The sequence below is a fragment of the Gigantopelta aegis genome, chromosome 11 (assembly GCF_016097555.1).
Source record: "Gigantopelta aegis isolate Gae_Host chromosome 11, Gae_host_genome, whole genome shotgun sequence".
Lineage (NCBI taxonomy): Eukaryota > Metazoa > Mollusca > Gastropoda > Neomphalida > Peltospiridae > Gigantopelta > Gigantopelta aegis.
In genome coordinates, this window is record NC_054709.1 from 20,380,536 (window position 1) to 20,406,312 (window position 25,777).

A 25,777-nucleotide genomic window follows, 5' to 3' on the forward strand; every position below is an offset into this window, starting at 1 on the left:
ATTACTGCCAAACAGCTATATATAGTTGCAAACGAATCACTACGCATTTTTACATGAATTACAACTTATTTTGAGGGTAGAACGATGGAAATATGTGTCAAAAGGTCTCATGTTAGTACATTTGGATCGAATATCTCTATAAGTTTTGCCCGAATTTGAGGATTTCCTCCAGAAGTAGGAGCTCCCCTGTCTCGTACGCTTATGACTTTTACAATGTACTGTGCATATCTGATGTAAAGGAGTTGGTTGAGTATTTTGTATATGTATGTGAGGCATATTGATGCAGATAGGTGTATTAAAGCTCTGTTGTTTACTGTTGTTATAACTAGTTCATATGTTTGCTTTCTCTTTCTTTTATTAAATGGGAATCTGTCTCCTTAACCAGTGTACTCATACAATGGTTGCAATAACGATTGTACTGTATTGTATTTTTAAAATTTGTTTTGTTTAACGACACCACTAAAGCACATTGATTTATTAATCATCGGCTATTGGATGTCAAACATTTGGTAATTTTGACATAGTCGTAGCAAGGAAACCCGCAAAATTGTTCCTTTAGCTGAAAGGGATCTTTTATATGCACCATCCCACAGACAGAATAGCACATACCATAGTCTTTGATATACCAGTCGTGGTGCACTGGCTGAAACGAGAAATAGCCCAATGTGCTCACTAACGGGGATCGATCCCACACCGACCGCACATCAAGTGAGCGCTTTACCACTGGGCTACGTATTGTATACAAACCTTTGACGGTGAGTTGTGCTGAGTGACTGGCTCTGTCTTGTACAGTGAGCGCTGTACACGTGTACCTCCCGCCGTGTCTGTACTGGGCGTATCTGATGTACAGTCCCCTCTGTCCACCATGGAGACCCTGACATTCACGTGACAAACGGAGCAAAAAAATAAAAATAAAAATAAAAACAGAGACTCTATGAATAAAATAATACCGAAAAACAAAAACAAAATCTCAGCATCATCATCATCAACTTCGTCGTTTTAATCATCATGATGACCATCATCATGATCGTCATCATCATCAACTCATCATCATGATCATCAAATCATCATCACCATCATCAAATCATCATGATCGTCATCATCATCATCAAATCATCATCATCATCATCGTCATCAAGTCATCATCATCAAATCATCATCATGATCACCATATAATTATCATTATTATCATCCTCCTCCTCCTAATCATCATCGTCGTCGTCGTCGTCGTCGTTGACGTCATCATAATAGTCATAATCTTCATCGTTATTATCATCTTCATCGTAGTTGCCATCATCATCATCATTATTATCATCACAAACATCATCATCACCACATCGTCGTTGTCAAAGTGCTTATCATTATCACAACATTAGTATATAATGAAGATCAACATCATGATCACCGTCATATTTAACAAATTTATCAGTTAAATATCAAAATGATAAACAGGATCACTATCACTATCATTATAAAAAACATCAACATTGGAATTAACCACACAATTTGGCTAAATCCGCACGTGAACAGTAATTATTATTATACATGTATTTGAACAGATCATCCATATACTCTCTGTTAGAAAAGTTAACATTAGCGGCAGTATAAGGAAGAAAATGTTTTATTTAACGACGCACTCAACACATTTTATTTACGGATATATGGCGTCGGACATATGGTTAAGGATCACACATATATTGAGAGAGGAAACCCACTGTCGCCACTTTAGGGGCTACTCGTTACGATTAGCAGCAAGGGATCTTTTATATGCATCATCCCACAGAAAGGTTAACACATACCACGGCCTTTGATATGCCAGTCGTAGTGCACTGGCTGGAGAGAGAATTAGCCCAATGGGGCCCACCGACGGGGATCGATCCCAGACCGACAGCGGCAATGACAACTGATTTGATCAAAGGAAACCTATAAGACGTAGTGCCTAAAGTTTTTCCATTTATAATTAAATGGGTGTCACGGGGTTTCTATAATACCCATAACTGGATGAAACACGATTATCCAAATATCTCTCCTAACTGTATACCTATTAGATCTCTCTGTATCGAGCAGTTATACCCGCTGTGGCTCGTCTAAATATGATCAGAGATAAGATCTTATATAAAGTATATATTATTATAGCACGTTTAGTTCACTAGAAAACACAACAAAACACAATACACTTTGGAATCTGTATTAACCTACGCTGACAAATGTACTGCCGCAGTAGTTAATTAATAACAATAATAACAACCCAGAACTGATCACTTAATTAGTTAATCTCTAGGTGTCTAGTTTACACAATATGCTAATCACTTCACCGTGACACAACACCCACACGTGTTATAATTGAGAAACGCTTCCTGGGGAACTTAATTAATAAAGGAATTACAGCTCTATTCCTAACTGGTTAATTTTTAATTAACCCGTAACTACTCATTCAGTAACCTTGTAACACAGAATTAATACTGGTACCTACCACAATAAAGACAATAACCTACAGTTTACCTAGGTCCTCTAGGATGACTGGTTAAGCTTTTTATAATTATTTAGGACAGTGAGCCTACAGATTACTGCGTCAGATGACCGGCAGCACCGTCTAAATAATATTGGTATAATACAGTATTAAAATATTTAAAGTCACATCAATCACATCAAGGTTATACACAGAGCAGAAAATATATATTTACCAAAGTCCCGTCTGAACTAATATAGATCGTTCAGTGGACGGACAGCGATCCCCTGGAGCCTTCCTATCGTTCTCCTCGATATCTATTCAAACTCTCAGAGACAGCGAATATCGCCTGGGGGTACAAGGCGGTATCTCACGTATCATGTGAATTTTCCACAGCCACCATATTTTTCTCTAATCGTCAGACTGGCTGTCGCCAACCGCGAGCAATCCCCTGGCCATAAATAGCACTACCGGAGATATTACGTGCCTACTAGCCACATGGCCTCCACTGCTGGACTAAGTGCATATTGGAATGCACGATCGCGCGAAGGTATTACGTAACAAATTGCCCAACTGGCTAAGTGCATTTGGAACTGCACACGGCCTTCTAAAACAATTAATATCGCCACAGGCGAAAAGAAATTAAGAGCATGTACCGTCACACACCCCCACCTCAAAAAGGATATTTCCTCTACTCTAGGAATAGGGAAATATACTACATTAAAACAAAAAGGTGCGTTAACCGACGCATACGGGCATTTATAACACATGTAATAATAGGGTGACTACCAGTAATCACACTGAGTCTCTGAGTCCCTGGTATACAAATAAAATATATATAAAAACAAAACAGAAATCAAGAATGTCAGCACATTATCATAACGTTTAACTTCGGGACAGGGCATCAGCGATTACATTGGATGTGCCCTTGATAAGTTCAATGGTAATTGGGTATTCTTGCAGAAGAAGACTCCAACTCAAAACTCTCTGGTTGGTGGCTTTCATTCTGTGAATGAAGGTAAGCGGATTATGATCAGTAAAGACCACCACTTGATGCACTGCCGACTTCACGTAGATCTGAAAATGCTTCAGAGCTTGTACCATAGCCAAAGCTTCCTTCTCTATAGTGGAATAGTTCACCTTGTGTTTGTCAAACTTTTTGGAGAAGAAACTTACAGGATGGTCCAGTCCATTTTCGTCTTCCTGGAACAGCACAGCTCCAGCTCCCACGTCACTGGCATCCACAGCTAGCTTGAAAGGCATTCGGTAGTCTGGTGCCGCCATCACGGGAGACGAGGAGAGCATCTGCTTGAGACGGTTGAATGACTTCTCGTATTCATCTGACCCCTGGAACTTCGTTTCCTTCTTTAGCAGCGATGTGATGGGGGCCACTACCGTCGCAAATTTAGCACAGAAACGACGATAATAACCGGCCATACCAAGGAACCGGCGAACTTCAAGACGGTTGGTCGGTGCAGGGTACTGGCTGATGCTTAGTGTCTTGGCCTGCAGTGGGGCGACGCAACCATGTCCGACAGTATGACCTAAGTAGGTCACTGAAGCTTTCACGAATTCACATTTGCCCAGGCTCACAGTCAAGTTAGCTTTCTGTAGGCGACTGAATATTTGTTGTAACCCGGTTAAATGTTCATCCCAAGTGTCGGTGGCTAACACCACATCGTCCAGATATACACTGACGTTTTCTAGGTCTGATAACACCTGGTTCATCATCCTTTGAAAGGCAGCAGGGGCAGTCTTCAAACCAAACGGCATCACTCGGAATTGGAAGAGGCCGTCAGGTGTGATGATCGCCAGAATGTCCTTAGCTTCCTCCGTTAACGGAATGGCATAAAAACCCTTCAGTAGGTCCAATTTGGTGATGTATTGCGCGTGTCCAACTCGGTCGATGCAATCGTCAAGGCGGGGTAGAGGGTATGCATCTGCCTTGATGAGTTGATTCACGCGACGTAGGTCAGCGCACACCCGGAAACTGTTATCTCCCTTTTGAATCAGAATAACAGGTGATGCCCACTGACTGTTTGATGGCTCCAGAATGTCGTGTTCCAACATGTAATCTATCTCCTTTTTTAGTGCCGCACGTTTTACAGGATTTATCCGATAGGCATGCTGTCGAATCGGTGTAGCGTTGGGTTCCAAGCGCACATCCTGGATTAAGGTATTGGTAACCGTTGGAAAGTCCTAACAAATGGAAACATTGTCTTCTATCAACGTGGTGAACTTTGCTCGCTGGGTGCTGTCAAGGTGCTGTAGATAAGAACTCAAGTCTGCTAGAATCTGGCTGTTGGTTAACTTGATCTCTGCGGTCTTGACGTCATCACAGGAAGTTGAGTGACTCTCAATTTGGACAGGCAACACTGGAACTATCGGCAGTCTGTCAAAATAACCTTTTAGCAAATTGATGTGACAATACCTACTTTTCCTAACCCTATCAGGAGTGTTTATCACATACCCTGTCTCATTAACCCGTTTGTGCACAACATGGGGGCCAAAATACCTGTTCTGTAATGAACCCCGTTTAATGGGAAGGTACAGCAGCACTTTATCCCCTGGTTTAAATTCCCGACTCTTAGCCTTCCTATCAAACACTGATTTTATTTTGCTTTGAGCATAGCTCAGATGCTTCCTAGCCAGTTCGGTCGCCTGCCACAACCTATCTCTAACTCTCCCTACATAAATCAGCAGGTTTTTGGCATTATCCTTGTCTAACCAACTATCTTTTACTAATTTGAGAGGGCCTCGGGCTGAATGCCCATAGACCAACTCAAATGGGGTGAATCCTAAGGATTCTTGCTTAGCATCCCGTGCTGCGAACAACACGAAAGGAATTGACTGGTCCCAGTCAGTACCATTGTCGAAACAATGGCAGCGGAGCATACTTTTCATGCTCTGGTGGAAACGTTCTATGGCGCCCTGGCTCTCAGGGTGGAATGCAGCAGAACGAATCTGTCGTATATCTAACATAGACAGTACTCGCTTTGAATTTCACCTGGTAAACCCGTGTACGTGAAGTACTTAAGCAGCGCACTAGCTACAACAGACGCAGTAACTTTCCTTAAGGGAATCACCTCTGGAAAACGCGTAGTTAAGCACATAATTGTTAACAAGAATTGGTTGCCTGAACGCGTTTTCGGTAATGGCCCCACGACATCTATCAACACTTTTGAAAAAGCTTCCCCAACTATGGGAACCTTCTGCAGGGGATAGGGAGGAATTAGCTGATTTGGTTTGCCCACAACCTGACACACATGACATGACACACAATGCTTACTGACATCTGCAAACATTCCCTTCCAATACAACTCTGAGGCAAGTTTACTATGAGTTTTATTCCGCCCTAAGTGGCCAGCAAACACGTCCTCATGTGCTAACAATAACAATGACGGACGGTACTTAGAGGGCACCACAATTCTACATCTTGTCACACATTCCTCACTATCAGGCACAACCTTTTCCACACTCTTATTCATTAACACTCCCATGTCCATATAATACCCTGACATCTGATCCTCCATCTCACCCTCAGTTAACAATGTAGTGCGAGCTGCCAACAAACTTGGATCAGCCCCCTGCTCTAGGATTAACTCTTGTCTATTACAAGGTAAGTCCCCCTTATCAAACACAACTGGTTCATTTCCCCTCTGCGGGAGATCAACAGGTTCCACCACATTTAATTCCTCAGTTGACTTATCTACCATTTTACTGATAACCTCATCCACTCCAATTTCATGGCTTACACACGTATCAGACAAATCACAAATATCCTCTGGGTCTCGTGCTAACCTACTGGCCATAGCCCTAGTCATTACACACTCAGGATATCTAGTCTCATCAACCTCACACTCTTCTATGGGTAAAGGGCTGTCTTCAATTAACAATTGGTCACATTGCGGCTGACAACATTGACTAGTCAAATCATTACCCAACAAAACTCCTATGATTTCAAAAGGCAAGTCCTTCACAACACCCATAATGACTGGTCCCGTCACAAACTTCGAACACAAGAAAACGTTATGTAACCGGACAACCATATTTTCTCCAGTAACTGAGGTTAAAGCCAAACTACGTCCTGTATCCGAATTTTCTATACCAGCTAAACACTCTGACGTGATAAGCGACTGACTACATCCAGTATCTCTATAGATTGATATTGCCTTAGGACTCAATTCTTGTTTCACATCACAAACCATACCAGTGGACACATACGGGTTTACTTTCTCTGCCATGGGACTAACCATTAACTCTCTCGCTAACGGAGCTGACCTCACTAAACCGACCACTTGCGCATTATCGCGTTTCCTTTTAAAACAGTCCCCGACAAGATGGTTATCCTTTTTACAGTAACTGCAATGTGGACGAAAAGTTCGTGCATTGGCTGATAATGCAGGCTTATCCTTATTTTGCCCACCAGGTGCATTCCTTGCCTGACTAGCTGACCAACTAGACGACTCTCCCCGATAGTTACTTTCCCGGGGAAAACCTGGCTGAAATTTCTTCTTATCACCCTGTTGTATAGAGCTACCCTGTACTGCCTGAGCTTTGTGTATTAACACGTAATCATCTGCCACTATGCCTGCCTCCTCTATCTTTTTGACATCACGATCCTCTAAATGAATACGTAAGCTAACTGGTAATCCATTTTTAATGTCCTGTAAGATCAACAACTCCCGTAACTCGGTATATGACTCTACCTGATGAGACACCCCCCATTTATCAAACATCCTTGCCTTCTTAGCCACAAACTCACTATAAGACTGACCCTGCGTTTTTCTCAACTCGCTATACCGTAAACGATAATCCTCAGGTCGTAATTCATACGCCCTCAACACTGCCGCCTTAACTAGGTCGTACTGACTTGCTCGCTCATCACTCATTGAATTATAAGCTACACTAGCCTTCCTCTTAAACTTAGACACGGCTAACAATGTCCACTTAGACTGCGGCCAATTTAGCTGCTTAGCGGCCCGTTCCATAAGTTGAAAGAACATATCTACCTCCTGGTCATCAAATACAGGCACTGATCTATAAGCCTCCGACATGTTAAAACCATTTCCTGCCTCTCGTCTAACTTCTTCAGTATTCAACTTTAACTCATGTTCCACTTTTAATTTTTCTAACTGGAATTCTCTATCCCTCTCTTCTCTCTCTCTCTCTCTCTCTCTCTATCCCTATCCCTCTCTCTATCTTCTCTATCTCTATTTTCTTTCTCTCTATCCCTCTCTTCTCTTTCTCTCTCTCTATCCCTCTCTCTATCTTCTTTTTCTCTATCTCTATCTTCTTTTTCTCTCTCTCTATCTCTATCTCTCTCTATATCTCTCTTCTCTCTCTCTCTATCTAATGCACGTTCTTCTCTTTCGTACTCAAGCTTTTTAAAAGCTAATTGTTGTTCCACACTTAACTTATTTATCTCTGGAACAATCTCACTGTCTTCCATAACAGGACTATCACCAAAAACTTCCTGGATAATAATTGTCCTTATATCTCCTAAGGTTTTAGCTGATGTTAAATCAATTTCTCGCTCACCCGTGATTTCAACTAACTCGGCCTTACGTGCTCGCTTAATCTCCACTACACTGAGCGTAGGCCTATCCAGCAAATTCTTATTCATGTTTAGATATGACGCACTTATTATCCAAATATCTCTCCTAACTGTATACCTATTAGATCTCTCTGCATCGAGCAGTTATACTCGCTGTGGCTCGTCTAGGTATGATCAGAGATAAGATCTTATATAAAGTATATATTATTATAGCACGTTTAGTTCACTAGAAAACACAACAAAACAAAACACACTTTGGAATCTGTATTAACCTACGCTGACAAATGTACTGCCGCAGTAGTTAATTAATAACAATAATAACAACCTAGAACTGATCACTTAATTAGTTAATCTCTAGGTGTCTAGTTTACACAATATGCTAATCACTTCACCGTGACACAACACCCACACGTGTGATAATTGAGAAACGCTTCCAGGGGAACTTAATTAATAAAGAAATTACAGCTCTATTCCTAAATGGTTAATTTTTAATTAACCCTTAACTACTCATTCAGTAACCTTGTAACACAGAATTAATACTGGTACCTATCACAATAAAGACAATAACCTACAGGTCCTCTAGGATGACTGGTTAAGCTTTTTATAATTATTTAGGACAGTGAGCCTACAGATTACTGCGTCAGATGACCGGCAGCACCGTCTAAATAATATTGGTATAATACAGTATTAAAATATTTAAAGTCACATCAATCACATCAAGGTTATACACAGAGCAGAAAATATATATTTACCAAAGTCCCGTCTTAACTAATATAGATCGTTCAGTGGATGGACAGCGATCCCCTGGAGCCTTCCTATCGTTCTCCTCGATATCTATAAAATCCTAGCTATTTATTCAAAACTCTCAGAGACAGCGAATATCGCCTGGGGGTACAAGGCGGTACCTCACGTATCATGTGAATTTTCCACAGCCACCATGCCGGCATATTTTTCTCTGATCGTCAGACTGGCTGTCGCCAACCGCGAGCAATCCCCTGGCCATAAACAGCACTACCGGAGATATTACGTAACTACTAGCCACATGGCCTCCACTGCTGGACTAAGTGCATATTGGAATGCACGATCGCGCGAAGGTATTACGTAACAAATTGCCCAACTGGCTAAGTGCATTTGGAACTGCACACGGCCTTATAAAACAATTAATATCGCCACAGGCGAAAAGAAATTAAGAGCATGTACCGTCACAATGGGCTATTTCTCATTCCAGCCAGTACACCACGACTGGTGAATCAAAAGCAGTGATATGTGATACCCTCTCTGTGGGATAATACATATAAAAGATACCTTGCTATTAATGGAAAACAATGTAGCGGCTTTCTTCTCTAAGGCTATATGCCAGAATTACCAAATGCTTCACATCCAATAGCCGATGATTAATAATTCAATGTGCTCCAGTGGTATCGTTAAACAAGACAAAGAATGTACGTCGAAATGTGATTAGAATTCAAAGGGGTGCGCACATAATATAGGCCCAAAAACACGCCGAAACTGGGTCTGTAAACATTTTGAGCATGTTCTATGTCGTGAGCTGCCAGATCTGTAGTTCGCTCCAGCACAGACGCGCTGAATCCTGTCACATTCAATTCAGTGCGTTTTTATTTTAACCGGTACCATACTCGCCAGACTCAGCTCCGGTTAAGGTCAAGGTCAAGGTCAAGATCAAGGTCCAGTGGTGTAACGTGCGCATTCATGACAAGCTGTTGTAGCGCAATCTATCTTGGACATAGGTTCTGGCCACTGCCAGCTCCTTCGTCTGAGACATAAAAGATTTTTGGGAAGAGAAAAAGAGACAATCGCACACACTGACGAGTGCAAGGAAGTACGGACAGTGATAACGAGAGCCTGGAGTATGCGAACAGGTAATTGGTGGTGTGGAATTTGCAATGTTTGCCTGAAGTTATTAAACCAAAGGTAAAAATTTTAATTTCTTCTCTTGGCCGTGCGCTCAATTTCGACGGTTCAGTCGAAAAGAATAGTATATCCGGCTGATATGAAGATATGCCCAACAGTAGGTGCAGCTCGTGCGTTTCGGGCCTTACCTGTACGTAGTGAGGGTTGTGTTGCGTACTGATCACGTGGCTGTTGAATCGCCAGACGTACACGAGGTCGATGTCGGAATCGTACGACGCCTCGCACAACAGGAACGACGTCTCATTCACCACCACCGTCGTGTCGGAGGGTTCTACCGTCAGGGTCGTTTGCTCTGAAAAGGAAAAAAAGTGTGTTTTGTTTAACGACACCGCTAGAGCATATTTATTTATTAATCATCGGCTAATGGATTTCAAACATTTGGTAATTCTGACATATAGTCTTAAAAAGGAAATCCGCTTCAGTTTGTTCCATTATTAGCAGATCTTTTATATGCACTATCCCACAGACAGGAGAGCACATACCAAGGCTTTTGATATACCAGTTGTGGGGCACTGGTTGGAGCCAGAAATAGTCCGACGGGGATCGATCCAAGACCGACCGCGCATCGAGCGAGCGCTTTATCACTGGGCTACTCCCCGCCTCATTCTGAAAAGGAATCACGTTGTGTGATCAATGATTTCTAAGTCAGTTGTGAGAGGAAAGGAACGTTTGTTTATCGACCTCCAGGACTTTGTTTAATCACGCATTTCTAACACAATTGTGAGAGAAGAAAGGAACGTTTGTTTATCGACCTCCAGGACTTTGTTTAATCACGCATTTCTAACACAATTGTGAGAGAAGAAAGGAAAGGAATGTTTGTTTATCGACACCCCAGCACATTGTTTAATGTTAATATAATTTTGAGAGAAGAAAGTATAGAAATGTTTGTTTATTGACACCCCAGCACATTGTTTAATTCTAATCCGATTGTGAGAGAAGAAAGGAATGGAAAGTTTGTTTATCGACAACACATTGTTTTAATCTGTGATCTGTAAAATAACTGTAAATCAAATTCCGATTACCTGAAATATAGAGGTGGCCTTCACTGAAAGCTGTTCCTTCAGAGTTTGTAGCAGTGCATCTGTAGACTCCGGCATCTCCTGGCGACACGGGCGAAATGTGGAGGTTGCCGTTCCGTAGAAACTGAAGATGACCTTGACCCACATCCCCTGGACGCAATCGAATTTCGCTGCCATCTTTAGACCACGTCAGTTCCGGAACAGGAGCGGCTTCCGGTCGACAGAAGAAGGTGGCGTTACCACCCTCAGTGGCAAGAGTGTCTCTGACCTGGTTCTTCAAGAACGATGGTTTCAAAGCTACAAAAAACAGAACAAAGCCATAGCCGAATAGAGCTAAATTAGGCTGCAACTTCGGGAGACCAATCACGACGGCCCCCAATAGGCAAGGTTCCAGTATGAGCTACAATTCGGCAAACTAAGTCAAAATCACTCAAATAGCTCCATGTCTTTTCGATGAACCGTTCCAAATTATGCGCCAAATTACCTCTTGAAAACTAAAATCTTTTATATTTTGGACTTAATCATACGGGACATTCAAAATTCAATAGCACCAGTGCCCTCGCCCGCTACCGACCCCAGTCGGGCTGCTAGTGCTCTCTTACACCCATCCAAACCATTTCCTGTCCTGGACGGAGAAACCGACATGGGTAGACACCTTTGGCTATGACAGGCGTGCGCCTCAACAGCTTGTTCTGAATGTTAAACCCTTAGACCAGACACCAGACCAGACCAGACCATAGCCTGATTTCAGTGTACTCAAGGCCAGTGGTTGGGTTTGGGACAGATACATTACACCAATATGAGTGATAACACTAATAATATGACGTCAGTACAATACTTACACAGAACTCGGAGCTCGGCTGAGCTGAAGGACATCCCGTGGATGTTGGACGCAGAACACTGGTACATGCCACTGTGTTCAAAACGACTCGCTTTAGATATTCTCAGGACGTTCCCCTTGACCTCCACTATACCCTGAACCGGAAGTATAGGGCGACTATTTTTATGCCATGTGTACACGGGAGATGGCACAGCGGTTGCCTGGCAACGCCAAACTAGGTTAGATCCGATATCAATGAACTGGTTTTGTAGAGGCATCACGAAATATGGGGCAGCTAAAAACAAACAAAAAACAAAGCAAATTGAAACCAGATAAATGTAGAAGAATAAAAAGTTAAAATAAAATATTAAAAATCCAACAAAAACGTTAATACCGAAATCAATGATTCTGTTTTGAAAATCAATGTATTACTGTGACCCACAAACCAAACACCAAAAGACTAAAATAAAAATAAAAAACAAACAACAAAACAAGAACAAAAACAAAAATTGCAACCAAATGCCAAACCCAAAAGCGAATTAAAGAAAACCCCAGCTCCCAATTTTAATCCTTGCCTAAAATTAAGGTCACAAACAAGAAATTAATGTTTCTAATTCATAGTTTCCTTTTGAATTAGTATTAAAAAATGTGTTTTAGAAATGGACGTCCAACTTGCACAAACAGATTCTTATATCCACGGATGTCCAATATCTTCTAATGTATCCTCAACCTCACCTCCGTGAAACTAAGGCCATACAGCAATTAAATTAATGTGTAGAAATAACAGTGTCCTTTGAACAGTTAAAAAAGAACCTGACACGAATACAGACACCTGTTCGTATATCTACGGATTCCCCATAATCTTCTCATGTCTCCTATGAAACCAAGGACAAACAAAAACCCCACAAAATACTAAGTTCATGTGTGAATCTGACCGTGTCGTTTGAATATTAAAAAACCCATATCTTTTAAAAACACACGTCTCACCTTGCACTGACACGGACAGTGATTTCATAGCCAGGGCCGCGCCTGATCTCTTAACAATGCACGTGTAGGACCCAGAGTCTTGTAGCTGTGCGTTCTCTATTGTCAGAACTCTGTTGTGGTCAGTCTGGATAGAGTTTGCTGGAAGACCTCCGGCACGTGACCACGAGTAGTACATTTTCGATCTAAAATAGTAAAAGATAGAATTGGTATTCATTTTATGTTACTGTATTACTGGTAATATATATAGATGACAAGGGCGAGACGCAGCCCAGTGGTAAAGCGTTCGCTTGTTGCGCGGTCAATCTGGGATCGATCCCCGTCGGTGGGCTTATTGAACTATTTCTCGTTCCAACCAGTGCACCATGACTGATATATCAAAGGCCGTGGTATGTACTATTCTGTCTGTGGGATGGTGCAAACAAAATCCCTTGCTACTCATGTAAAAATGTACCGGGTTTTCTCTGCGACTATAATCAAATGTTTGACATCCAATAACCGATGATTAATAAATCAATGGGCTCTAGTGGTGTTTGTTAAACATTGTATAGATGACATCTGATTGGTCAGTGAAAAGCCATACATCATAGCTGTGGTTAAGGCTGGTAGTGTGTCGGGATCTAGCCCAGATGGTAGAGCCTCGCCCCGGGTGCTTGGACCGTAGAATCGATCCACTCAAAATATCTCCCACTCTTACTGATAGGGTTCTTTTCCGTCACAACCAGACCCTTATCACTGACATATTAAAAGTGTGCAATGTGCTGTCACTTATGTGAAAGAAAACTGCTATAGTCTGTTAGTTTGCTTTGTTTAACGACACCACTAGACCACATTATTTTATTAATCATCAGCTATTGGATGTCAAACAGTTGGTAATGTTGATATATTGTCCTAGACAGGAATTCCACTACATTTTTCCATTAGTATCAAGGGATCTTTTACATGCACCATCCCACAGATATGATAGCACATACCACGGCATTTGATATACCAGTCATGGTGCATTGGCTGGAACGACTGCTTAGAAGGACAATAATACAATTCAATTGATAAAATAAAATAAATATTCAATTGATATACCATCTTTACGATTAAAATTTTGTGTCTAATAACCACTCTTACATTATAGATTTTCGATCCCACATGGTCTACTATAAAACAAAGTATTTCTCTCAGATCGTCTCACCTTCCATACGCCAGACATTCCAATCGTAGAGTTTGACCCCTCAAGGACGGATTGGGAAAGACGGCGGGAAAGTCATCGTGGATAGTTGGTCCGAAGTCAGTGGCCGCTGAAAGTGAACAACAACACACAAAACACTAAAGAATATAAGTAACACAAAATGAACATTTCTCAACACATTACTGTCTTAACCCCCAACCCCCCAAAACCCCTGAGTTGCCATTGGACGTATAATTGATGGCTCGACCGAACCCACCCCCAACCCCCCAAAACCCCTGACCCCCCCCCCCCCCCCCCCCACCGAAATCGCTTTTTTTAAAATAATTTAATATATCTGACATTGATAAATGAAATTATTATATTTACTCAACATAGAAATATATGCCCAATATCTCTGCAATCTATTTTGGAACCCCCCTTTTCGAAATCCTATGTATTGGAACCCCCCTTTTCAAAATCCTATGTACGCCCATGTGTGAGGTGTGTCTCTGTCTCGCTCCGTCTGTCCGTCTCGCTCTGTCTGTCTGTCACTTTCTCTCTCTCTCTTGTTTCCCCTCTTTCCGTTTCTCTCTATATGTCTCTGTTTAGCTCTCTCTCTCTCTCTCTCTCTCTCTCTCTCTCTCTCTCTCTCTCTCTCTCTCTCTCTCTCTCTCTCTCTCTCTCTCTCTCTCTCTCTCTCTCTCTTTGTCAGGTTAAAATACCTTCTCCTCCAAGTTTAAGTTCAATGCCCAGGCTAGTTCTGCTTGTCGGCTGTGTGGTTGCGAGGCGCCAGTTCTCGCCAGAGGGCGCCGACAGCGTCACCACGCAGAAATAAACGCCTGCGTCGAGTCGCTGTGTTTCCGAGAAGTACAGCTTTCCGTTGTTGGAGATAAACTGGTACGCGTTTAATTGTGGTCGTACGAAGTGCCGTGCGCTTCCTTTGTACCATTGGTATGTGACGGCTGTAATAAACAATACAACAAGTTCCAACCGTTTTGGAGTTACTGGTGCAGGGGCGTGTGCATAAAGAGGAAGATGTGGGGGGGGGGGGGGGGGGCAGAGTTTGAGGCACCCTGATTAAAGCGAATTTTCCTTTTTTTAAAAAAGAATAAAAGTTTGTTTTCTTTAACGACACCGCTAGAGCATATTGACCGGCGTGGTGTCGTGGCTGCGCCATCGGACCTAAGGCTGGTACGTACAGGGTTCGCAGCCCGGTACCGGCTCCCACCCATAGGGAGTTTTAACCACTAACTGGGTAGGTGTAAGACCACTACACCCTCTCCTCTCTCACCAACCACTTACAACCCAGATAGTGAGATATGTGCCCAAGACAGCGTGCTTGAACCTTAATTGGATATAAGCACAAAAATAAGTGAAAGAAAGAACGAAAGACAGATTAATTAATCATAATTTTGCTGTTTGATGTCAGACATATGTTAATTCATATGGTAATAAACGTATTCATCGGAGAAAACCCGTAACATTTGTCCTAATGCAGCAAGGGATCTATTATATGCACTTTCCCACAGACAGGAAAACACATACCACGGCCTTTGTCCAGTTGTGGTGCATTGGGTCCCTATGTCACCTAGGCCCCTATACCACCTAGGCCCCTATGTCACCTAGGCCCCATACCACCTAGGCCCCTATGCCACCTATGCCCCTATGCCACCTAGGCCCCTATGCAACCTAGGCCCCTATGCCACCTAGGCCCCTATGCAGCCTAGGCCCCTATGCCACCTAGGCATGACCAATGTGTGCAGGAATGTTTGTTGGTGGATATATATTGTGGCGAGTATGAAAAATTAAATAATTTACAACAAAACATCTACCTGATTCTACTTTATGAGGCGGGAGTTAGCTCAGTCTGTTGAGTGTTCGCCTGAGGTGCTTGCGTCGCAGGAATGAACCACCTCGATGGACCAAATCAACTAATTGGGGTTTTCTTGTTCCAACCAGTGCACTACAACTAGTCAAAGGCCGTGGTATGTGCTTTTCTGTCTGTGGGAAAGTGCATATAAAAGATCACTTGCTGCATTAACTTTAAGAAAAATGTAGCGGGTTTCTTCTGATGACTAAGGGTCGCACATACCAAATGTTTGACATCCAATAGCCGATGATTAATTAATAAATGTGCTCTAGTGGTGTCGTTAAACAAAACAAACTTTAACTTTATTATATTTAAGCTACTTTCGAACTCCGTCCCTTCCTCTATAAACTGCCTTGGAAAATATGTTTGTACATTAACATATGTAATCTCCATATAATCTACATATAATCTACATAAAATGTCATGTTTTACCCCTTTTATGTTACTGATTGATGACATTTGTATATTAAAACAGTAGCTCTATTTGTAGTTTGCAGTAGAAACAGACAAATGATTACTGAGGTAACTGAAGCTTTAATTTGTGCAGAACGTCACGTATTCTGATAACCGCCACATTAACCCTATTATTAGACAATGAATGAACTAACCTGGATTATACACGGGTGGATTACAGTTTATCACCGTCCCTTGATACAGTGGTGCTGTCACGTGACCTCGAGGATCGTTTGAAAACTCATTCAGATCTGAAAAGAAACTCAACATAAACATAGGAATGAAGGAAGGAAACGTTTTATTTAACGACACACTCAACACATTTTATTTACGGTTATATGGTGTCAGACATATGGTTAAGGACCACACAGATATATATATATATATATATATATATATATATAGAGAGAGAGAGAGAGAGAGAGAGAGAGAGAGAGAGAGAGAGAGAGAGAGAGAGAGAGAGAGAGAGAGAGAGAGAGAGAGGAAACCCGCTGTCGCCATTTCATGAGCTAGTCTTTTCGATTATATGCACCATCCCACAGACAGGATAGTACATACCACGGCCTTTGTTATACCAGTCGTGGTGCACTGGCTGGAACGAGAAATAGCCCAATGGGGCCAACGTCGGGGATCGATCCTAAACCGACCGCGCATCGAATGATTTGTTTGACGACGCACTCAATACATATTATTTACCAGGGGCGGATTATGCTTTAGGTAAGGGGGGGGGGGTGTGGACATCAATTTAGATCTACATGGTGGGTTGGGTTTTTTTAGCCGGGGGGGGGGGGGGTCCATGCAACTGGAAAAAACCCCATAATCCGCCCCTGCTTACGATTTTATGGCGTCAGACATATTGTTAAAGACCACAGATATTGAGAGAAGAAACTCGCTGTCGTCATGTGATAAACCTTTCGATTAGCAGCAAGGGATCTTTTATATGCACCATCCCACAGACAGGCTAGTATATACCGCGGCCTTTGTTACACCAGTTGTGGAGTACTGGCTGGAACGAGAAATAGCCCAATGAGTCAACATAAACATAGATACATATCAAATAACGTAAACATAGCTTAACATAAACATATAAACGTAGCCTAGCCTATCCTAGCCTAGCATCACAGCAAAACAAAACATAGCATAGCATAGCATCATAGCAAAGCACACCACAGGATAACATAGTGTAGCTTAAAGCACAGCGTGGCATAAGACAATACAAGATAAAACAAAACAAGACAAGACAAGCCAGAATAAAATTGATTAACAGAACAGAACAGAACCGAGCACAACCCACCCAACCCAACGTAAGATAAAATAGCAAAACAACGTAACTACCGGTCTAGACTGAGTCACTGTCTGAAGAGCCATATATGTGTGTCTAAACGTCTTGCACCCATGGCTTATGTGGACAGAGTAGCTAATTATATAGACCCGAATGTGAATAGTCATACATGTATATATGATGGTCTGTGTAACCTTTTAACAAATAGTCACTAGCTTACATCCATGACTTATGGGAACATGGTCACTCATTATAGACTCGAATGTTTCTAGTTATGTGTCTCCATCATGTATATATGATAGTATGCGTAACCTGATAACAAAAGGTTACTTACACGCTACACTCATGACTTACGTGGACAAGCCACTAATTATAGACCCGAATGTGTTAAGTTATGTGTCTCCATCATGTATGTGTGGTTCTAGTTATGTGTCTCCATCATGTATGTGTGGTTCTGGTTATGTGTCTCCATCATGTATGTGTGGTTCTAGTTATGTGTATCCATCATGTATGTGTGGTTCTAGTTATGTGTCTCCATCATGTATGTGTGGTTCTAGTTATGTGTCTCCATCATGTATGTGTAGTTCTAGTTATGTGTATCCATCATGTATGTGTGGTTCTAGTTGTGTCTCCATCATGTATGTGTGGTTCTAGTTATGTGTCTCCATCATGTATGTGTGGTTCTAGTTATGTGTATCCATCATGTATGTGTGGTTCTAGTTATGTGTATCCATCATGTATGTGTGGTTCTAGTTATGTGTATCCATCATGTATGTGTCTTTCTAGTTATGTGTCTTCATCATGTATGTTTGGTTCTAGTTATGTGTATCCATCATGTATGTGTGGTTCTAGTTATGTGTATCCATCATGTATGTGTGGTTCTAGTTATGTGTATCCATCATGTATGTTTGGTTCTAGTTATGTGTATCCATCATGTATGTGTGGTTCTAGTTATGTGTCTTCATCATGTATGTGTGGTTCTAGTTATGTGTATCATGTGTGGTTCTGGTTATGTGTCTCCATCATGTATGTGTGGTTCTAGTTATGTGTCTCCATCATGTATGTGTGGTTCTAGTTATGTGTATCCATCATGTATGTGTGGTTCTAGTTGTGTCTCCATCATGTATGTGTGGTTCTAGTTATGTGTATCCATCATGTATGTGTGGTTCTAGTTATGTGTCTCCATCATGTATGCGTGGTTCTAGTTATGTGTCTTCATCATGTATGTGTGGTTCTGGTTATGTGTCTCCATCATGTATGTGTGGTTCTAGTTATGTGTATCCATCATGTATGTGTGGTTCTAGTTATGTGTCTTCATCATGTATGTGTGGTTCTAGTTATGTGTATCCATCATGTATGTTTGGTTCTAGTTATGTGTATCCATCATGTATGTGTGGTTCTAGTTATGTGTCTTCATCATGTATGTGTGGTTCTAGTTATGTGTCTCCATCATGTATGTGTGGTTCTAGTTATGTGTCTTCATCATGTTTGTGTGGTTCTAGTTATGTGTCTTCATCATGTATGTGTGGTTCTAGTTATGTGTCTCCATCATGTATGTGTGGTTCTAGTTATGTGTATCCATCATGTATGTGTGGTTCTAGTTATGTGTATCCATCATGTTTGTATGTTTCTAGTTATGTGTCTTCATCATGTATGTGTGGTTCTAGTTATGTGTCTCCATCATGTATGTTTGGTTCTAGTTATGTGTATCCATCATGTATGTGTGGTTCTAGTTATGTGTATCCATCATGTATGTGTGGTTCTAATTATGTGTCTCCATCATGTATGTGTGGTTCTAGTTATGTGTCTTCATCATGTATGTGTGGTTCTAGTTATGTGTATCCATCATGTATGTTTGGTTCTAGTTATGTGTATCCATCATGTATGTTTGGTTCTAGTTATGTGTATCCATCATGTATGTTTGGTTCTAGTTATGTGTCTTCATCATGTATGTGTGGTTCTAGTTATGTGTCTTCATCATGTATGTGTGGTTCTAGTTATGTGTCTCCATCATGTATGTGTGGTTCTAGTTATGTGTCTCCATCATGTATGTGTGGTTCTAGTTATGTGTCTTCATCATGTTTGTGTGGTTCTAGTTATGTGTCTTCATCATGTATGTGTGGTTCTAGTTATGTGTCTCCATCATGTATGTGTGGTTCTAGTTATGTGTATCCATCATGTATGTGTGGTTCTAGTTATGTGTATCCATCATGTTTGTATGTTTCTAGTTATGTGTCTTCATCATGTATGTGTGGTTCTAGTTATGTGTCTCCATCATGTATGTTTGGTTCTAGTTATGTGTATCCATCATGTATGTGTGGTTCTAGTTATGTGTATCCATCATGTATGTGTGGTTCTAGTTATGTGTCTCCATCATGTATGTGTGGTTCTAGTTATGTGTCTTCATCATGTATGTGTGGTTCTAGTTATGTGTATCCATCATGTATGTTTGGTTCTAGTTATGTGTATCCATCATGTATGTGTGGTTCTAGTTATGTGTCTTCATCATGTATGTGTGGTTCTAGTTATGTGTCTTCATCATGTATGTGTGGTTCTAGTTATGTGTCTTCATCATGTATGTTTGGTTCTAGTTATGTGTATCCATCATGTATGTGTGGTTCTAGTTATGTGTCTTCATCATGTATGTGTGGTTCTAGTTATGTGTCTTCATCATGTATGTGTGGTTCTAGTTATGTGTCTTCATCATGTATGTGTGGTTCTAGTTATGTGTCTCCATCATGTATGTGTGGTTCTAGTTATGTGTCTCCATCATGTATGTGTGGTTCTAGTTATGTGTATCCATCATGTATGTGTGGTTCTAGTTATGTGTCTTCATCATGTATGTTTGGTTCTAGTTATGTGTATCCATCATGTATGTGTGGTTCTAGTTATGTGTCTTCGTCATGTATGTGTGGATCTAGTTATGTGTCTTCATCATGTATGTGTGGTTCTAGTTATGTGTCTTCATCATGTATGTTTGGTTCTAGTTATGTGTATCCATCATGTATGTTTGGTTCTAGTTATGTGTATCCATCATGTATGTGTGGTTCTAGTTATGTGTATCCATCATGTATGTGTGGTTCTAGTTATGTGTCTTCATCATGTATGTTTGGTTCTAGTTATGTGTATCCATCATGTATGTGTGGTTCTAGTTATGTGTCTTCATCATGTATGTGTGGTTCTAGTTATGTGTATCCATCATGTATGTTTGGTTCTAGTTATGTGTATCCATCATGTATGTGTGGTTCTAGTTATGTGTCTCCATCATGTATGTGTGGTTCTGGTTATGTGTCTCCATCATGTATGTGTGGTTCTAGTTATGTGTCTTCATCATGTATGTGTGGTTCTAGTTATGTGTATCCATCATGTATGTGTGGTTCTAGTTATGTGTATCCATCATGTATGTGTGGTTCTAGTTATGTGTATCCATCATGTATGTGTGGTTCTAGTTATGTGTATCCATCATGTATGTGTGGTTCTGGTTATGTGTCTCCATCCTGTATGTGTGGTTCTAGTTATGTGTCTTCATCATGTATATGTGGTTCTAGTTATGTGTCTTCATCATGTATGTGTGGTTCTAGTTATGTGTCTCCATCATGTATGTGTGGTTCTAGTTATGTGTCTCCATCATGTATGTGTGGATCTAGTTATGTGTCTCCATCATGTTTGTATGTTTCTAGTTATGTGTCTCCATCATGTATGTGTGGTTCTAGTTATGTGTCTTCATCATGTATGTGTGGTTCTAGTTATGTGTCTCCATCATGTATGTGTGGTTCTAGTTATGTGTCTCCATAATGTATGTGTGGTTCTAGTTATGTGTCTCCATCATGTTTGTATGTTTCTAGTTATGTGTCTCCATCATGTATGTGTGGTTCTAGTTATGTGTCTCCATCATGTATGTGTGGTTCTGGTTATGTGTCTCCATCATGTATGTGTGGTTCTAGTTATGTGTATCCATCATGTATGTGTGGTTCTAGTTATGTGTATCCATCATGTATGTGTCTTTCTAATTATGTGTCTCCATCATGTATGTGTGGTTCTAGTTATGTGTATCCATCATGTATGTGTGGATCTAGTTATGTGTCTCTATCATGTATGTGTGGTTCTAGTTATGTGTATCCATCATGTATGTGTGGTTCTAGTTATGTGTATCCATCGTGTATGTGGCCCTGCGTGTGCTGTAACCTCACCGTGGTGCAGGGGTGTAACATTTTCTTTGAGAATGGCCAATACAGCACAAAACTGAAGTTTTGAGTAAAATTCAGTATCCGGAAAATTCTGTGATATTTGTGTTTTTGCACAGTTCTTTACACTGTTTTTGTTTAAGTCTTGAATTTTTATACTGATGTTGATCATCACTTTATTTATTTGCATTACCATAGTTTGACACCCAAATAGCCGATGTATTTTTCGTGCTGGGGTGTCGCTAAACATTCATTCATTCATTCATTACACAGTCCTTTACACTGTGTTTTTATTGACCGGTTGAATTTTTATATTGATGTTGATCATCACATTGGGTTTACATTTACCATAATTTGTCACCCAATAGCCGATGTATTTTTTGTGTTGGGGTGTCGTTAAACATGCATTCATTCATTCATTCATTCATTCATGATGTTGATCATCACATTGGGTTGCATTACACATAGTTTGACACCCAATAGCCGATGTAATTTTCGTGCTGGGGTGTCGTTAAACATTCATTCATTCATTCCATCATGTATGTGTGGTTCTAGTTATGTGTCTCCATCATGTATGTGTGGTTCTAGTTATGTGTCTCTATCATGTATGTGTGGTTCTAGTTATGTGTCTCCATCATGTATGTGTGGTTCTAGTTATGTGTCTCCATCGTGTTTGTATGTGTCTAGTTATGTGTCTCCATCATGTATGTGTGGTTCTAGTTATGTGTCTTCATCATGTATGTATGGTTCTGGTTATGTGTCTCCATCATGTATGTGTCTTTCTAGTTATGTTTCTCCATCATGTATGTGTCTTTCTAGTTATGTGTCTCCATCATGTATGTGATGTTCTAGTTATGTGTCTCTATCATGTATGTGTATTTCTAGTTATGTGTATCCATCATGTATGTGTGGTTCTAATTATATGTCTCCATCATGTATGTGTGTTTAGAGTTATGTCACCATCATGTATGTGTGTTTCTAGTTATGTGTCTCCATCATGTATGTGTGTTTCTAGTTATGTGTATCCATCATGTATGTGTGGCTCTAGTTATGTCTCCATCATGTATGTCTGTTTCTAGTTATGTCTCCATCATGTATGTGTGTTTCTAGTTATGTGTATCCATCATGTATGCGTGGTTCCCTTGCTGCTAATCGGAAGAGTAGCCCATATAGTGGCGACAGCGGGTTTCCTTTCAAAATCTGTGTGGTCCTTAACCATATGTCTGACGTCATATAACCGTAAATAAAATGTGTTGAGTGCGTCGTTAAATAAAACATTTCTTCTTTTTTTTCCATATACTAGTACGTGTAACTTGTTAATAAAAAGTCACTTACACCCATGACTTATGTGGACAGGGTCGCTAATTATAGACCCGGATGGATTCTGCGCAATACACTGGTAGTCCCCCGGGTCTATCTTGCTGCTGATGTTGACGATTGTCAGCCTCCCATTGGTCAGGGTGTAACGGCTGTCGGTCTGTGACGTCAGTGCGTGCGCTGGAATGGAGCCGTCAGTATTCAGCTTAAACCACCTGTATACCGGAAGTGGGTATCCGGAAGCTGCGCACTCGAGATACGTGGAGCTCATTCGACCGGTTATGATGACGCTTTGAGGAACTATTGTGAATTTGGGACCTCTGTCTAGTAGTCCTGGATTAGCGCTGTTAATTCCGTAACCTAAACAAAAACCCAGAATAAGAAAAAATAATAATATCGATAACAAAGATTCCTGTACCTAAGCACATAATGCTAGGATCAGACTACCAACTGCTAGTACAAAATTGGCCAACAATCTGCTCTCACGACTTTTACGACTGTCCAGTTGGTAGTCTGAGCGCTGTTACAACTCGATTCTCGTCATATAACGCATTGGTTGTTATTCTGAGCGCACCCGTCATAAGTCAGGAGTTGGAGGAAATTACAACGCAACCGTCGAGTTGGCCAACTTCGTCGTTGCAGTTGACAGTCTGAGCCTAGCGTAAATAATTGTCTACGTCTGTTTTTCTATGTCGCTGTTTGTATGTGTAGACGCAGATGAAGGAAGTTTTTTTTACAGGGGTCTGAATATGCAACTACTTAAACGGAAGATATATGATAGTGATTAATGCACTTTAAACCAAATGAACAAAAAATGTCCCGTCGTGAGTAGAGGGTGAGTTCAGATCCATTCAACCCCTATCGATTAATCCCTTAATCTCTCTGTCAATACCTCTGTTTTTCTATCCACATATATGCTTGTCTCCTGACTAGCCTCCAGCCAGTGCACCACGACTGGTATATTAAAGGCCGTGGTATGTGCTATCCTGTCTATGTGATGGTGCATATAAAAGATCTCTTGCTGCTAATCGAAAAGAGTATCCCATTAAGTGGCGACAGCGGGTTTCCTTTTTTAATATCTGTGTGATCCTTAACCATATGTCCGACGCGATATAATCGTAAATGAAATGAGTGCTTCGTTAAATAAAACATGTCCTTCCTTCCTTACTTGCCAGCGTGTATATCACTGACTGCCTGCGTGTATCTCACTGACTGCCAGCGTGTATCTCACTGACTGCCAGCGTGTATCTCACTGACTGCCTGCTTGTATCTGACTGACTGCCTGCTTATATCTCACTGACTGCCAGCGTGTATCTCACTGACTGCCAGCGTGTATCTCACTGACTGCCTGCTTGTATCTCACTGACTGCCAGCGTGTATCTCACTGACTGCCAGCGTGTATCTCACTGACTGCCTGCTTGTATCTCACTGACTGCCAGCGTGTATCTCACTGACTGCCGGCGTGTATCTCACTTACTGCCTACTGACTGCCAGCGTGTATCTCACTGACTGCCTGCTTGTATCTGACTGACTGCCTGCTTGTATCTCACTGACTGCCAGCGTGTATCTGATTGACTGCCAGCGTGTATCTCACTGACTGCCTGCTTGTATCTCACTGACTGCCAGCGTGTATCTCACTGTCTGCCTGCTTGTATCTCACTGACTGCCAGCGTGTATCTCACTGACTGCCAGCGTGTATCTCACTGACTTGCTGCTTGTATCTCACTGACTGCCAGCGTGTATCTCACTGACTGCCAGCGTGTATCTCACTGACTGCCAGCGTGTATCTCACTGACTGCCTGTATCTCATTGACTGCCAGCGTGTATCTCACTGACTGCCTGCTTGTATCTCACTGACTGCCTGCTTGTATCTCACTGACTGCCAGCGTGTATCTCACTGACTGCCAGCGTGTATCTCACTGACTGCCAGCGTGTATCTCCCTGACTGCCTGCTTGTATCTCACTGACTGCCTGCTTGTATCTCACTGACTGCCAGCGTGTATCTCACTGCTTGTATCTCACTGACTGCCTGCTTGTATCTCACTGACTGCCAGCGTGTATCTCACTGACTGCCAGCGTGTATCTCACTGACTGCCTGCGTGTATCTCACTGACTGCCAGCGTGTATCTCACTGACTGCCAGCGTGTATCTCACTGACTGCCTGCTTGTTTGCCTTCTGTTTAAGCCACCGCACCACCATTTGTATCGTTACTTGTTGTAGCAGCTTAACGTAGTCCAGTTTAGGAAATAGTTCCCCATAAAGAAAATGCTACAACATTGTGATCTAGGCCCGTGATTATAAAACTTTTAGAGTCTAGACACGAGACTCTAATAGTCTGAGACACTAATGTCATGACAGCTCCATATAAATTGTATGTGTGTGACGTCATTAGAGATTGAGTCTGGACTTTAAAAGTTTTATAAGCACGAGCAATGGCCTGCTTTTTAAATATTTATTTGTTGATTAAACATAGGCTGACCTATGTGGTATTTAAAAAAACTATTAGTTTGAAGTTACTTGTTATATATATATATATTACTAACTGATAATAACTACAAGTGGTATAGAGCCACTTGTATAACTGCAACACGTGGCGGTGTTCAGGCATTAGGGCTGATAACTGAAACATTTCGTGCTCGACCTATGTTGATTTTATACACGGTACTTGTCAGTTGAGAGCACTCCCTAAAACTAGTAGACACATGACCCTTGTTATATATGTAGTAGGCTACTAACTGATAACAACT

General features: G+C 41.3%; 1 protein-coding gene across 1 annotated transcript in view; it reads right to left on the minus strand.

Annotated features, from left to right (window-relative positions):
* LOC121385078 (contactin-2-like) overlaps nucleotides 1-25,777 on the minus strand; it is a 70,445-nt gene that overhangs the window by 28,565 nt on the left and 16,103 nt on the right. Inside the window, exons 7-15 of the mRNA XM_041515615.1 lie at nucleotides 23,048-23,389; nucleotides 16,402-16,497; nucleotides 14,646-14,885; nucleotides 13,948-14,053; nucleotides 12,765-12,946; nucleotides 11,800-12,072; nucleotides 10,961-11,254; nucleotides 10,067-10,230; nucleotides 748-874 (exon numbers count right to left, since the gene is read on the minus strand). Coding sequence (XP_041371549.1) covers nucleotides 748-874; nucleotides 10,067-10,230; nucleotides 10,961-11,254; nucleotides 11,800-12,072; nucleotides 12,765-12,946; nucleotides 13,948-14,053; nucleotides 14,646-14,885; nucleotides 16,402-16,497; nucleotides 23,048-23,389 — 1,824 coding nt within the window. The remainder of the gene's footprint in view (nucleotides 1-747; nucleotides 875-10,066; nucleotides 10,231-10,960; nucleotides 11,255-11,799; nucleotides 12,073-12,764; nucleotides 12,947-13,947; nucleotides 14,054-14,645; nucleotides 14,886-16,401; nucleotides 16,498-23,047; nucleotides 23,390-25,777) is intronic.